This window comes from Polyodon spathula, chromosome 9 (genome assembly GCF_017654505.1).
Source record: "Polyodon spathula isolate WHYD16114869_AA chromosome 9, ASM1765450v1, whole genome shotgun sequence".
Lineage (NCBI taxonomy): Eukaryota > Metazoa > Chordata > Actinopteri > Acipenseriformes > Polyodontidae > Polyodon > Polyodon spathula.
This window is the reverse complement of record NC_054542.1, coordinates 8,396,473-8,412,490: the sequence shown is the minus strand read 5'-3', so window position 1 is coordinate 8,412,490 and position 16,018 is coordinate 8,396,473. Positions and strand designations below refer to the sequence as shown.

The 16,018-nt window shown below is 42.4% G+C and overlaps 2 protein-coding genes across 6 annotated transcripts in view; one reads left to right on the top strand and one right to left on the bottom strand.

Moving 5' to 3' along the window:
• Positions 1–969, bottom strand: part of ripk4 (receptor-interacting serine-threonine kinase 4) — a 12,896-nt gene extending 11,927 nt beyond the window's left edge. Inside the window, exon 1 of the mRNA XM_041260171.1 lies at positions 938–969. Coding sequence (XP_041116105.1) covers positions 938–969 — 32 coding nt within the window. The remainder of the gene's footprint in view (positions 1–937) is intronic.
• Positions 970–2,888: 1,919 nt separating this feature from the next.
• Positions 2,889–16,012, top strand: LOC121320387 (protein Wnt-11). 5 transcript variants are annotated; one of them, XM_041258663.1, is made up of 7 exons: positions 2,889–3,125; positions 6,316–6,346; positions 6,812–7,025; positions 8,293–8,528; positions 9,573–9,856; positions 10,725–11,017; positions 15,291–16,012. In XM_041258663.1, exons 3-7 carry the CDS (start codon positions 6,943–6,945, stop codon positions 15,463–15,465), a joined length of 1,071 nt encoding a protein of 356 aa, XP_041114597.1. In that variant the 5' UTR covers positions 2,889–3,125; positions 6,316–6,346; positions 6,812–6,942; the 3' UTR covers positions 15,466–16,012. The 5 variants fall into 5 exon arrangements, with proteins under 5 accessions (XP_041114597.1, XP_041114595.1, XP_041114596.1 ...); XM_041258661.1 differs by lacking the exon at positions 6,316–6,346; XM_041258662.1 differs by lacking the exon at positions 6,316–6,346 and having other exon boundaries at positions 6,809–7,025.
• Positions 16,013–16,018: the final 6 nt, after the last annotated feature.

Genomic DNA, 16,018 nt, shown 5'->3' with positions numbered 1-16,018 from the left:
ATTTGCATATCAGGAGAACTGTCAGACTTGAATAATGTGTAATAAATAAAAAACAAAACTGAGACGATAAGCCCTCCATGGATGAATTCTGCCTGTTTCATGAAACTGGACCTGCAAAGCTGCACACATGCACTATGAATGCCAGCTCTCAACCCTTGACCTCTCTCTCTCTCACTGCATCACAATGCATGCAAGTCCTAACCGTGCTTCTGCCACACACTCCTCTTCGGTATGCCTTGCAGTTAAAGGGGCGATGTCTTGGGTATCTCTGCGGGACTCTAATAGCATGTGTGTGTGCTCAACCTTCAGAAATGATGAATGGTTCTGATGGGGTTTTTTAACATAATGCTGATGACAGGCCCAAAAGAGCTTGTCATTCACTTCAGTAAAAGAAGACTGCTTTGTGTGTTCGGGTGTTGCTGTTATTAACATATTTGCAGCAGCACAAGCTATAGGTGCCCTGATGTGCTACAGTATGAGAGCCTTCATGTGGCTGTGCAGGCTGGGTGGCCCTGTTTCACTGTGAAAGTGTCAATACTGGCCTGCCTTTATGTCTGAAGAATGAGGTGACAGCTTCCAATTACCCTGTTCCTGGATAATAAAAAACACATACGTAAAACCAGAGACATATGCATGCATATACATACATACATGCATGGTTTAATACATACTTACATACATACATACATACATAAAAGAACAATTACTAAAAAAGGTTTATTAGTATTTGTGGTAAATTTGTAATATCAAAGAATTTTAATTCTCAAGATGTTCAAGTATATTTTTTATTCTATACATTCTCTTCTTCTTCTTCTTCTTCTTCTTCTTCTTCTTCTTCTTCTTCTTCTTCTTCTTCTTCGATACGTTAATGACATTACCCAGCTGACAGCAGTTTAGTATGTAGTTTATCTGCCAGCACAGGTTATATAGACTGTACTGTTCTAGTTTGACTCCATTATCTACTATCATTAACGGTGTGATTTCAGATAACAGCTTCATAGTTCCAACAACTGCGCGTTGTGTGCGTCTCTGCCTCGCTGTGATTCCAGCTCCTACGAGAACGGCCCAGAGATTGTAAAATAAACATTTACAGCTGTTTGATTATTATTTTATTGTAGTACCTGGGCTATATATGGGACGCCATAATGTTGTCAAAACATAAACCAGACCGCTGTGGAAAAACCTGGAAAAGGGCCAGAAACAGAGCAGGCTACGACTCTCTGACACGTCAATGGACAGCATATTAACAGGCTATCTGTAGCGGCTGTATTATTATTATTATTATTATTATTATTATTATTATTATTATTATTATTATTATTATTATTATTAACAACACTCTCACACCGTTCAAGAAACACCCGCTCCCTATACAAAACAATTAGCTGCTTCATGACGCTTACACATCTGTAAAGCTTCGTTTGTTGAAATATGAATGTCAATTATCTTTCAGTTTCTTAAAAAATATTACAAATTCTGAAAATGCACATTCTTTGGACCAATGGAGCGATTCTGAATGGCACAAGTTATTTTTTGAATAGCTTGCATCTATATCTAAAAAGCAATTAAAAAGAAATACGTTAAATAACTAAGAATTGTCATCATAATGAATATTTACAATTCGATACATATGTAAATGTGTTAAAAGCTTGTAAATGTGTTAGTTTTTATAGATATATATATATATATATATATATATATATCTATATATATATATATATTTAACTCATTAAGTATCGCGTGTGTTGAAACGTGAAAAGCTATTACAATTTACAACGCGTTTATGCAATGTTGGGACCGTGTTGTGTGTTAACTGCGACGAGACGAGTTTACTGCAGAGTTTGCTTCAGAGAATTCTCCACTGCACCCAATAACCGCTGCACATTTATTAAACGTTACCATTATTGAATGCAGGTATAGGATAGGATCTATTTTCATATAATCGTATAGATAGATAGATAGATAGATAGATAGATAGATAGATAGATAGATAGATAGATAGATAGATAGATAGATAGATAGATAGATTGATAGATAGATAACAAATAAGGAAATGTGAAGTCTGGCTGATTGTATTACTACACAACAGTATTTAATCAGGGTTTTTTTTTTTTATCTACTTGACACATGTTAAGCATCTTTATGTTTTTAAAAAAACAGGGATTCAAATAATGTAAGAAGCCTGACTTAATGGTATGTATTATTAATACCACTAAAATAAATAAATACATAAACCAATAAAGCAGGTGTCTAAACGCCTGGCTATATATATATATATATATATATATATATATATATATATATATATATATATATATATATATATAGCACCATACATTAAACTCACACACATAAATTGTGTTTGTAATTTTAAGAAACAAAGTTATTATGAATCCATATAGACAAGCAAAACAAGGTAAATCTCATGTGCATATGCGTTTTGGTAGGTAAAAAATACTAATTGGTCTGTGCTTTATGGATTTAACCAGACACGAAATACCTAAATATTATTATTATATTATTATTATTTATTATATTATTATTAATAATAATATATTATTATATTATTATTATTATTATTATATTATATTATTAGATTTCTTATACAAATCTGATGTTTAATAGATTACATGCCCTTTTTTAATAGTCATCAGTAAAATTAATTTTTTATTTATGTGAATCACTTACAAAAATCGGGATGTTCCCGAGAGCAATAAAAAATCCAGTGAAGCAAACGCTCTTGTTTTTAGAAAGCGAGATCGAGCATGCATGATTAGTTCTTTCTGAAGTCTAAAATCCTGAAGCGCGTTGTTATGCAAATGAGGGCTGACATCACCGCGGAGATCAGAGAGGCTGAGGCTGAATATAAGCGTGGTCCGCAGCGCAGAGCCGGTCAAACACATTGCACCGCCCCGGGGAGCTGCGCTGTGCACCGACTGCTCGCTGAAGCTCAACGCGCGTAGAACTGCGGCAGCCTGGACAGGGGGACTGTGAGCACGCCGCCGACCCCGTTAGCCTCCGTACCCAGGATTTACAAGCTCCCAAAGCCGGACTTCTGAAAAGGACCATTTCACACTTTATTACAGCAGCACATTTTTCATACAAGCCCAGGGAGGCTACGGCAGGTAGGGACCTATCAGACTTGTTATTATTACTGGTATTGCATGAAGCGCATTGATCGTTCATTGCGTTTGTTTGGTTCTATAAATGTAATTTCGAGATTGTGTGTCATTTAAATGTAAACTTCATTTACAGCGTGCTATGAAAGCGACAGTCTCTGATTACTATTGGACAGCACGGAAAGTAACACAAGAGCGCAGTTAAACTGCAGTTCAATCTGTTGTAACTATGCATACCAATGCAGTATTGGTTTGTTGTGACAAGTCATATTGAGAAAGACACTGACACATCTGCTACACTGAAAAGGGACTAGGACATTGGCGACTGTCTACAAGCATGTGTACCGGTAGATGTTGTAAGTGTATTGCAAGTTGCACATGTATTGTAAGCGTCCACCTAAACAAACTAAAGGTAGCATTGCAGGACAAATATCTCCGGGAAGAACAGAACGAAGCCTGGCGATGCCCCTGAGTCGCGTTCTCGTTACTGCAGAAACGAAACGACTGAGATTATTAAATACCGTCCTTGTGAAAAGCGATGCATTTTACAATGTGGTATTGTAATTACAATGATTATATCTGTCTTAATGTGTTTGCATGATCTATTAGCGATTAATGTGAGTCGCTATCATAACCACCATTCCAAATGCATGTTCGTATGAATGCACATTTTGTATAATGATGTTCGCCTGCGTGTTAACCCATTAAGCGCCGTTCTCCTCATTTCAGGACAGGCTATTTTTTTTCTTTTTTTTTTTTGGAGCATTTTGAACTGGCATCTAAATGGTCTCTTTCACTATATTATTGTGATAACTTTAACTGTGTTAATCGAGACCTTGTCTAAATGTAACTGCTAATTCTGCAAACGGCCCCTCAAATGCTTTAATGACGTCTCAATAAAAAATAAACCGGAGTTTTAAAATGATCAATCCCTTGGTGTCTTCCTCCGCACGGAGATGACACAGCTCCGTTTTCTATGTGTTGAGATTCATAGCCGGTATGAAATGGCACTGCTCTGATTACCGGCCTGCCTAACTCGACTGCCATAGAAACAAGACGCAGCAGCATGTAGCCAAAACTACAGATTTAAAAAACTAAATCTGTGAAGAAATATTGATTTAGAATGCATAACATTACATAAACACAGCTTGTGTTCTGATTTCTTTCAAAGAAAAATTTGGCACACAGCTAGTGTTGGACAGTAGACAGCATGCTGTGAAGCATTTCCCATGCAAAGTATTGCATCGAGGCTACATATACAGCTTGTACTGTGGCATCGTATTTGTTGAGTGCGCGACTGTCAGATGCTGATTTTTAGAATCCATCCCGCAGCTCCGGTCCACGCAGAAGGGTTCTGCTGCGTTTCCTCGGGTTCCTGCCTTGTCTGCAAAGCCCTGCACGAATTCCAAGGCATTGTAAACTGGATGTCATGTGCTCTGGAATGTGGAACCCGCAGCCCGTTCTATCACATTCTATAATAACTACAGTGTAAGCGACTGTGTCTAGAGGCCTGCGCATAGCTTTGTTTGTGACACGCTTTCTAACACTGGCAGCGGGGTGCATCCGAAAATGGTCCCCAGAATGGATATTTCTACCGTTACTTGAATTTTGTTGTCGTTTTCTATGTTTTCAGTTATAGGAGGCATTTATGCGCTAGGTCTGTGTAAAACTGTAGTGCTCTTCGTGTCGTTTTAGATTCTTTATACGCACCAAAATGCTTTCTTGGAAGTATTAAATGTACATTTTAGATATACTGTATAAACCAAACCCGTTACCATCGGCCTACCCTAAAGCTTAATGTATATCGCGCCGCTGTCCGCGTAGCGCTCTCCTCCCGAGCCCTGCTGCTGCGCTTGCTGTCTGTTTCATTCAATATGTTATCACTCTCCAAACGACGTGCTTCAGAAGGTATTGGAGATAGGGCTGATGCTGTAGCGCGGCATTGCAAACGGGTTCAGGTTGCTTTTCCCCTCAAGAAAATATTTTAATACAATTAAACCGGGGTTTAACATTGTAGAAATAGTGACTGGAATTCACAGACGACACGACGGTTTGTCACAGATCGGATACAGGTGAATAAAAAAGCCGACCATATTTCAAAAACAAAATAAAACGTGCGGCAATGTAAAATACATCTTAAAACATCCCAGAGACACAGCACTGCTTAACATGCCTTTGTCACGGGAAAGTGCCTTTGCAAACACACTGGAGGTTTATATATATATATATAATTTAATAATTTATAATGCGCGTGTGTGTGTGTGTGTGTTTTATCTGTCTATCTATATCTTCACAATTTGAACCTCAGGCTAAAAATAAGACTCTTTCATCCCTTTATATATAGATATAGATATAGATAGATAGATAGATAGATAGATGGATGGATGGATGGATAAAACACACACACTCACGCACACACACAGCTGCATTATAAATGATAGCAGAACACTCGCTATGGTATAATACCCGCGGTGATGAATGCGGTGCGGTAATGAGTTATGTCGTGGTGGTTTACTATGGCACTGGTATTAGCAGCGTGTTGATCAGGGCGGTTAGCATGCTGTGGTCGCGCTCTCTGTGTCTTCTGCAAGGGCAGTCGAGGGCAGGTCACCGGGGGGAGAGCGCTCACCTCTCTAATTAGTGCTGCTGATTGGCATTTTCTACAGCCGGGACAGCCGAACAGAGGGAGGCTGTTGGGAGGGGGGGGGACCCAATTAACAATCCGCAACACATACGCGCCTTCCTGTAACGCACAGCTGCCCTTCGCTGCATCGGATACCCCTAATTAAAAAAAAAAAAGGACCGACTCTGTTTGGAAGCTTAGGAATTAGTGCAACCTTTTCACCTGACCCCTGACCCAAAATATAACACTTAAACAACGTGCATTTTAAGAAGCAACGTACAATATAGAGTAAGTTATTTATTATTATTATTATTATTATTATTATTATTATTATTATTATTATTATTATTATTATTATAATAACACTACTACTACTAATAATAATAATAATAATAATAATAATAATAATAATAATATACAATTATTTGAGTGTAAGTTTTATTACACTCCTGCAAGTTTCATGCTTCTGTGTGCTCAGCATATCCAGGCTTTGTTTGCATTCCAGTTTGTTCATAGTTTTAGCAGTTCCCCTGACTCTTTGAAACCTGCTTGACACTTTTTCATCCCAAACAGGAACACACCGGAATGGTTTGCAGACTCTATGGTACTTCAAAACAAAACTTAATAATACGTATAATAATATTATAATCTATATTGCATTTACAGGGCATGCCTCCTTCAACTTTCACATCTCCATCATTGCATCGTTATGTAACTTTCCAAACATATTTAAAAAAAAAGACTGGTGGGGCACTGCAGATTTAAAATAACTATCATTGTTTTGCAAATTGGGGCTCATGTTCTAAAGTTCTTTAAATTTCAATACATGGCACAGCTTATTATTATTATTATTATTATATTATTATTATTATTATTATTATTATTATTATTATTGTTATTCACATACTTAGGATGTTTTCTTTAAACTGTGATATCTCCCCTTTCATAATCTTAGCACAGAGAAATATGGATAATTTTATATAGCAATGTATTTATTTATTTTTACATTTTGTAATAATCAATCGATTTGAACCAGATGCATATATATATAATACTTTTTTATTAGCAGACTAGACACACTTCTGGACGAAAGCCCGTTGAAACATTCAACCTTCACAATTTCAACCTCAGGCTAAAAATCAGACCCTTTCAACCCTATACTGGTTCACCAGCGTTTCTGAGAGACACGTGCTGTGGAAAATGAGAGCAGTCCCAATTCTCCTGTTGATGGTCCTGTGTGCTTTGCTGCTGCAATCACACATCTGCTCTGGAATCAAATGGCTGTAAGTATTGCATTGTGTGCTTTCCACAGTTTACAAAACAGAAAGGGATTTGGCTCATCGTGTTAAATGTGTTTGATTTTGGTAAGCTGAATTTGCAGTTGGCCTGTGTTTATTACTCTGCTTCACTATGCATTTATAGTGTTCATAATAACTATAGGGCTCGAGTCACACAGCTTTCACTCATGAGCTGTTTAAAGAATGGGTTTTTTAACTGCTTTCTGTTTTTATCAGTACAATACAGTTTGATATAACTGCCCTTTACCGTTACTGTTAATGAAACCATCAGCCGTTCAGCACAGTTTCAGGAATGTCAAACTTCATTTTATTAATTAACTTTGAAAAACATTCTTTAAACAACTGGGCGCTTTTACCAGAATACACTTCAGGAGCCTTTCGCATTCCCACAGTCACTGTGCTTTGCACGCTGACAACTTGGACACATTTTGCAGTCCTCTAACACACTGCAGAGTTTTCATTTAATAAAACAATGTTAAAAGACATGTTGTGTGTTAATGGAAAGTATTCCTATGATGTGAGTTGAAGTGCAGCGTCTGTGGCAGTCCCACCACAGCTCTTCATAAGCTGTTGCTTGTTTCTGAATAACATTTCAACAAGCGCCGTCTAAAAGACAGGCACAGATGTGATCAATGGAAAATGGGGCTTTGCAGCTTTGATACTGTGAGGGTCGATTTGAACCAGATGCAGCGCCAGCAATAAACACCTGTTAAAAGAGGTTGACTGAAAGAAAGGCAAGCCACAGGGTGGGCACAGCACCCTCTATTCATAATTCAGAACAGGCAGAGATCAAGGGGATGCTGAATTGCAGAACATTCGAGCATCCCCGCAATCAGTAGCAAGAGTCAGAGGGGGCACAATTATTCGTGGGCCAGCTCTGGTTGATGAAGGGGCTGTTGGAATGAGAATTAGTTTTGATTGCAAAGTTGACAATGGGTGGCATTGAGCTTTCAAGGTTTGAAAACCCTGTGATGATGATCAATGGTCTATACTGAATCTGATCCCAGTGTAGAAATGTAACATTGTGATTTTGTCTTGACTCGGCACTGGAGATAATTATGTGTATATATATTTTTAAAAGTAGCATGGTGCGTATCATTTTATGCCTCGTAATTCTATCTCACCAGCACTTGCATTTTTGCTGTAAGGTGGAACAACAAATAGTTCAACCCTCAGCACAGGCTCCCTACAAAAGGGCCAGCACTGCCACTGAGATCCCCTGCCGCTGATACCTGCTCTCCCTTCAATGCAGAGCCCTGGCTAGAACCCCAGCAACCCTCTTCTTGAACCAGACCCAGCACTGCAAGCTGCTGGGGGGCCTGGTCTCCTCACAAGTGCAGCTGTGCCGCAGCAACCTGGAGTTGATGCACACCATCATTCAGGCAGCCAAGGAGGTGAAGAAGACCTGCCAGAAGAGCTTCTCAGACATGCGCTGGAACTGCTCCTCCATCGAGCTGGTTCCCAGCTTCACCCCAGACCTCGAGAGAGGTATGTTGGACAGTGGTCCTTTACAGAGGAATAGCTGCTCTGCTCGCACTTTTCCACACTTTTTCCATGCTTATCCTATACGTTTACCATGCTTTTTTGTTTGTCTGTGATACCACTCTTTACCATCCACGTCTGTGCTCTATCATCTTCTTCCTGGTTTCTTATCCAGTGCAGTGTAACCCTATCCCACTCTTACGCTGCTACAGTAGTCACACAGTTTAGATGCCCGTCTTGGCTGAGATCTCTCCATGTTATGGATCTGACCTCCCAATCCAAACACTATGCCAGCCATACCGTTTGCTTGATTGGAGTGGAACAATTGGGCTGAATCAGAACCTTGCCATGTGTTTTTTTTCAAGGCTGGGGTACTGCTGAATACCTCATACAACTTAAGTGGGTTTATGTGTTTATCAGTTCCGATTGCCAAAGGGAGTTCTATGCCAAGACAGTTACCAAGAGCCAGGGCAGGTTTTGGAAAAGCTCAGAGCCGCTTCTGGAAGACTTCAAAGCTCTGGCACAGAATTAAACAAACTGGTTGATATCTTTGACAGTCTCCACCTGTCAAGTATTTGCCCGCCATTGAAATTGAAAAGCGTTGCCAGCTTCAATTGGCTTTGGGCTTGGACAGGCCTGGGGGCTCCTTTGATGTATCCCACGTTGAGCCAAGATGTGGTTCTCCTGGCTCTATTATCATCTGTCGCTCTTCCTATCAATCCCCTGCACATGCAATATGCTCCACCCTTGCTTTACCGTGCTGTCAAACACAAGGCTACTGCACTGTGAAGAAATGGGACAAACAAGGTCTCCAAAGCTTGTTATGGAAGCTTTTATCAGTGCCTTCAGTAGATACGTAAATCCTCTGCTATCAGTTCCTCAGCCTCCACTACTTTCCCTCAAGTCCCCAAATCAACTGCATTAGTTTAACAACAATAGGCTTCCCCTTTGAAATGAGAAAATATAAGACAGTAGAATGTGCATCTTTTTCTGCTGCTGCCACGGAGCAGGTCCAGCTGCAGTGTGAATTGCATCTCATTATTTCCTCAGGCACAAGGGAATCTGCATTTGTGTATGCCTTGTCTGCCGCTGCTATCAGCCACACCATCGCGAGGGCCTGCACCTCCGGGGACCTCCGGGGCTGTTCCTGTGGGCCCATCCCAGGAGAGATCCCCCAGCCAGGCTACCGCTGGGGGGGCTGTGCCGACAACCTCCACTACGGCCTGGTCATGGGCTCCAAATTCTCAGATGCTGCCATGAAGATGAAGGTGAAGAAGTCTGGGTCTCAGGCTAACAAACTGATGCACCTACACAACAGCGAAGTAGGCAGACAGGTAAGCGCGCAAAGCCCTCTCTGGAAATCAGCAGCCTGGGCTAGAGTCTCAGTATAATTCAATAAGACGTTTCCTTTGATCCGGCTGTTCTTTTGAACCAAATTCTTACAATGAGTTAAAAAAAGGACCCTTTTTATTACTGAAGCACAGCACAAATCATCAGTGAAAATAAGTACCACATGTTATGTTATGAAGCTTGATCCCAAGTGTTCCTACAAAAATTCCAATGTCAACTTTATGCATGGTCATATTGCACTTAAATTCAAAGCCATGCACTGTTTCATTTTTTTATTTTATTTTGTATTTGTACTCTGTAATTTTATTTCTAGTTGGTTTTTTTGCATGTAGACGCTGAGTTCTTTTTCATTTCTAATTCAATGTCATTGTTTCTTGCATGTAGGCGCTGAGTTCTTTTTCATTTCTAATTCAGTGTCATTGTTTCTTGCATGTAGGCGCTGAGTTATTTTTCATTTCTAATTCAATGTCATTGTTTCTTGCATGTAGACGCTGAGTTCTTTTTCATTTCTAATTCAGTGTCATTGTTTCTTGCACGTAGGCGCTGAGTTCTTTTTCATTTCTAATTCAATGTCATTGTTTCTTGCATGTAGGCGCTGAGTTCTTTTTCATTTCTAATTCAGTGTCATTGTTTCTTGCATGTAGGCGCTGAGTTCTTTTTCATTTCTAATTCAGTGTCATTGTTTCTTGCATGTAGGCGCTGAGTTCTTTTTCATTTCTAATTCAGTGTCATTGTTTCTTGCATGTAGGCGCTGAGTTCTTTTTCATTTCTAATTCAATGTCATTGTTTCTTGCATGTAGGCGCTGAGTTCTTTTTCATTTCTAATTCAGTGTCATTGTTTCTTGCATGTAGGCTCTGAACGATGCTCTGGTGATGAAATGTAAGTGCCACGGTGTCTCTGGCTCCTGTTCTATAAGGACCTGCTGGAGGGGCCTGCAGGACCTCAAGGACATCGCCATGGATCTGAAGACCAAGTACCTGTCTGCCACCAAGGTGGTGCACCGGCCCATGGGCACCCGCAAGCAACTGGTTCCCAAGGACATCGACATCCGGCCCGTCCAGGAGAACGAGCTGGTCTACCTGCAGAGCTCGCCAGACTTCTGCAGCAGGAACGAGAAGCTCGGCTCTTTAGGAACTCAGGACAGGTGAGAGGCACTGTGCTGCAGAGAAGAAATATCGTACATGAAGATGTTCATAAAGGGTTAGGGGTGGGTTAGGGTTAGGGTTGGGGTTAGGGTTAGGGTTAGGATTAGGGATAGAGATAGGGGTTAGGGTTAGGATTAGGGTTCGGGGTTAGGGTTAGCAGTATCATATAAGGGAGTTTTATGTAATAACAAAGAAAAAAAAGGGTTAGGGGTGGGTTAGGGTTAGGGGTGGATTAGGGTTAGGATTAGGGTTAGGATTAGGGTTAGGGGTTAGGGATAGAGATAGAGATATAGGGGTTAGGGTTAGGATTAGGGTTCGGGGTTAGGGTTAGCAGTATCATATAAGGGAGTTTATGTGATAACAAAGAAAAAAAAAGGTTGCTCGTGGGTTAAACACGGGCCCTGTGCTGAGTTCTTATGCAGAAATCCAGGACTGCTAGCTGGCCACCCTTCTAATCTCCTGGGGTTAGCTTTATGTCCCAGTGTGGTATTGTATCTGTCTCTGCCACTTCGCAGGTTCTTTAAAATTCATGAAGTCTATCTTAATTACCGCCAGCCACAAACTTGTAATTCGATCGAATGCATAGCACCTTCAGGTGTGTTTTTACTTGCTTTTTAGTGCTGTAAATGTGGCGGTCAATAGAGAGAAAACATCAACAGGATTAGTAATGCAGCTGTTAACCGTTTAGATAACTCAAACACCCCCTCCGCCTTCCCCCTCCAGACACACACATCATATCTCCTACAGATAGCTCGGAGAAAAGCTAGCAGCAAACACTGGATTTATTCAAATGTAATAACCTCTGTACAGCAATCCCGAATTCCCTGCTGATTTCATACTGAACTCGTTAAAGCCTGAAAGGAGCAGTAACATTAATTCATCATGGACAGCTACTCGTTTGAAATCTAAGTAGACACGTCTGTTTTGAAGCACTCCCAATCAAATGCTCAGTGAATGCATCGCGAGGGAGGAAGCACATCAAGATGTTTGTCATCCTGATGATCTGTCTTTATTTCTGTACGCATGCTGTGATGATCGTTTGCCCTTAGAGAACAAACATTGGATCCATAAATAGGAGGATGAGGGATACGCTGAAGGGTGGTCCCTTGGCTGTGTGTCGTCGGTGGAGGGTGATTTGTGATGTGCGCTGTGAGGAGCGGGGCTACAGATGAGCTGCTTTCACTTTGAACTGTCTGCATGCAGCAGATTGGGAATTCTTGCTCTGGTCTGGGGGATAGCCCGAGGGCTGGAATTTTCAGTGTGCACAGAGAAGGTCACGCCATCCCGGCAGAGGTTATCCATGCAGTCTGCGTACTAATTAGCAAGGATCAATGACGCGTCTTATTGCTACAACCTCAATGAGAAATCTCTCTCTCTCTCTTTCCCTCCCTCTCTCTCTCTCTCTCTCTCTCTCTCTCTCTCTCTCTCTCTCTCTCTCACTGGGCTGTGTCTTGCACTTTGCTTAATAGCTTCCTTTGAGCTTTAAGACAGAAAATACACTTTGGACATAATTGCAACAAGATGAAGTCAAGCTTCCTAAAGAACTGATCTGGTTGAAAAGAAAATAGCTAACTAATCAATTGAATTGATTCCTTGAACTATGGATTAAATGGAGACACGGGCTTTCTCTCCCAGTATGTTTTGTAAACTGGCTGAATGTTTCTATTTTGGAAACACAGTGCACCTTATATTTCTATTCCAGTTACTGTGTGTCACTGCAGCTCCTGCTGGTACTGTGCCTCTTTGCAGCACCCAGTTACTGTGTGTCACTGCAGCTCCTGCTGGTACTGTGTCTCTTTGCAGCACCCAGTTACTGTGTGTCACTGCAGCTCCTGCTGGTACTGTGTCTTTGCAGCACCCAGTTACTGTGTGTCACTGCAGCTCCTGCTGGTACTGTGCCTCTTTGCAGCACCCAGTTACTGTGTGTCACTGCAGCTCCTGCTGGTACTGTGCCTCTTTGCAGCACCCAGTTACTGTGTGTCACTGCAGCTCCTGCTGGTACTGTGCCTCTTTGCAGCACCCAGTTACTGTGTGTCACTGCAGCTCCTGCTGGTACTGTGCCTCTTTGCAGCACCCAGTTACTGTGTGTCACTGCAGCTCCTGCTGGTACTGTGCCTCTTTGCAGCACCCAGTTACTGTGTGTCACTGCAGCTCTGTGCCTCTTTGCAGCACCCAGTTACTGTGTGTCACTGCTCCTGCTGGTACTGTGCCTCTTTGCAGCACCCAGTTACTGTGTGTCACTGCAGCTCCTGCTGGTACTGTGCCTCTTTGCAGCACCCAGTTACTGTGTGTCACTGCAGCTCCTGCTGGTACTGTGCCTCTTTGCAGCACCCACTGTGTGTCACACCCAGTTACTGTGTGTCACTGCAGCTCCTGCTGGTACTGTGCCTCTTTGCAGCACCCAGTTACTGTGTGTCACTGCAGCTCCTGCTGGTACTGTGCCTCTTTGCAGCACCCTGTGTGTCAGTTACTGTGTGTCACTGCAGCTCCTGCTGGTACTGTGCCTCTTTGCAGCACCCAGTTACTGTGTGTCACTGCAGCTCCACTGTGCCTCTTTGCAGCACCCAGTTACTGTGTGTCACTGCAGCTCCTGCTGGTACTGTGCCTCTTTGCAGCACCCAGTTACTGTGTGTCACTGCAGCTCCTGCTGGTACTGCTGTGTCACTGCAGCTACTGTGGTACTGTGTCTCTTTGCAGCACCCAGTTACTGTGTGTCACTGCAGCTCCTGCTGGTACTGTGCCTCTTTGCAGCACCCAGTTACTGTGTGTCACTCTTTGCAGCTCCTGCTGGGTACTGTGCCTCTTTGCAGCACCCAGTTACTGTGTGTCACTGCAGCTCCTGCTGGTACTGTGTCTCTTTGCAGCACCCAGTTACTGTGTGTCACTGCAGCTCCTGCTGGTACTGTGCCTCTTTGCAGCACCCAGTTACTGTGTGTCACTGCAGCTCCTGCTGGTACTGTGCCTCTTTGCAGCACCCAGTTACTGTGTGTCACTGCAGCTCCTGCTGGTACTGTGTCTCTCCTGCTGGTACTGGTGTGTCTCTTTGCAGCACCCAGTTACTGTGTGTCACTGCAGCTCCTGCTGGTACTGTGCCTCTTTGCAGCACCCAGTTACTGTGTGTCACTGCAGCTCCTGCTGGTACTGTGCCTCTTTGCAGCACCCAGTTACTGTGTGTCACTGCAGCTCCTGCTGCTGTGTACTGTGTGTCACTCTCCTGCTGGTACTGTGCCTCTTTGCAGCACCCAGTTACTGTGTGTCACTGCAGCTCCTGCTGGTACTGTGCCTCTTTGCAGCACCCAGTTACTGTGTGTCACTGCAGCTCCTGCTGGTACTGTGTCTCTTTGCAGCACCCAGTTACTGTGTGTCACTGCAGCTCCTGCTGGTACTGTGCCTCTTTGCAGCACCCAGTTACTGTGTGTCACTGCAGCTCCTGCTGGTACAGCACCCAGTTACTGTGTGTCACTGCAGCTCCTGCTGGTACTGTGTCTCTTTGCAGCACCCAGTTACTGTGTGTCACTGCAGCTCCTGCTGGTACTGTGCCTCTTTGCAGCACCCAGTTACTGTGTGTCACTGCAGCTCCTGCTGGTACTGTGCCTCTTTGCAGCACCCAGTTACTGTGTGTCACTGCAGCTCCTGCTGGTACTGTGCCTCTTTGCAGCACCCAGTTCAGTTGATATAGTAATGGAAAGGTATCAGAATTCTGTATCAGAATTGTGTTGTTTCAAACAGTCTGACAGCCCTTCTGTGACATGCAAGCCAAGCACACACCGGTTTCTTGAAACTTCCACTTACACCTGAAAAATAGACATTTGATCTAGTCTAGTGTTTGCGTATAAAAGTGAATCAAACTAGGTCTCCCGGGCTCCTGGAACTCGATTTCAAGCGACTTTTCCTAAAAAAGTAGCTTCTTGTTCCCTCATCTTAACTCTTTGAATCAATTATCTTGAAAAAAGAGTATTTATTCTGGTTTCTGCACAGATATAATAATAGACAACTTGGAATGTGATAGCGATACCACGGTCACATTCCCCAAGGCTGAGTTTCATTTTTGTGTGGGTGTATGTATTATGGTGGTGGAGAAAGGGACTAACTGGAACCACGTGACAGCAAGGTTTAATCAAAATAAAATAAAAAACCCAGCTAGAGGCCTGGCGGTCTTGGAGTAAGCTGTCATCCAATGTCAAGGGTCTGCATGACCCTGAAAGCTCAGCTGAACTGGCTGTGGAAGGCGAGGTATTTCATGTTATTTTGTTCTTCTTGTTTGTTGTCCAGGCAGTGTAACAAGACCTCCAGTGGCAGTGACAGCTGTGACCTGATGTGCTGTGGCCGTGGCTACAACCCCTACTCGGAGAAGCTGGTGGAGAGGTGCCACTGCAAATACCACTGGTGCTGCTACGTGACGTGCAAGAAATGCGAGAGGACTGTGGAAAGATACGTTTGCAAATGAGAGGCTTTCTGTCTCTTCAACCCAGAGAGAGACAGCGACATTACCAGAGCACTATGCACCACAAAGCCTTGTTTTGTCTTAAGCTTCAGAGGGTATATTTTGTTAAGAACTTATTTTTTTAACAGAACTTTCCACGGGACCTTGTTTCATCTACAGACTCCTCCAGGATTTTTTTTTTAAAGACGCTTATCTCTACACCTGGACGGTGGAACAACAACAACAAAGGAGTTTTCAGCTTGGAAAGATATTTGGAAATTGGAAATGTATGGAAACGAAATTGGAAATGCAATGCAAAACCATCCCCATCCCAAGTCTACGATACATAATTATTTTCGATGACTTGGAAGTTGTTTTTTACAAAGGGTGATATCCATTTCTTTGTTGGTACCATTTCCAGCTATCTTCTGAAGAAATAATAATAATCAAATAAACATTTTAAATGATTCTTTACCACTTGGATGCGATGGGGGATCTCAAATACTCGCAGTGTGTAGCTATCCAGTTGGAATTATGGGACTGTGAATAACTTTGCTTCTGCTTATAAACCTGTGGG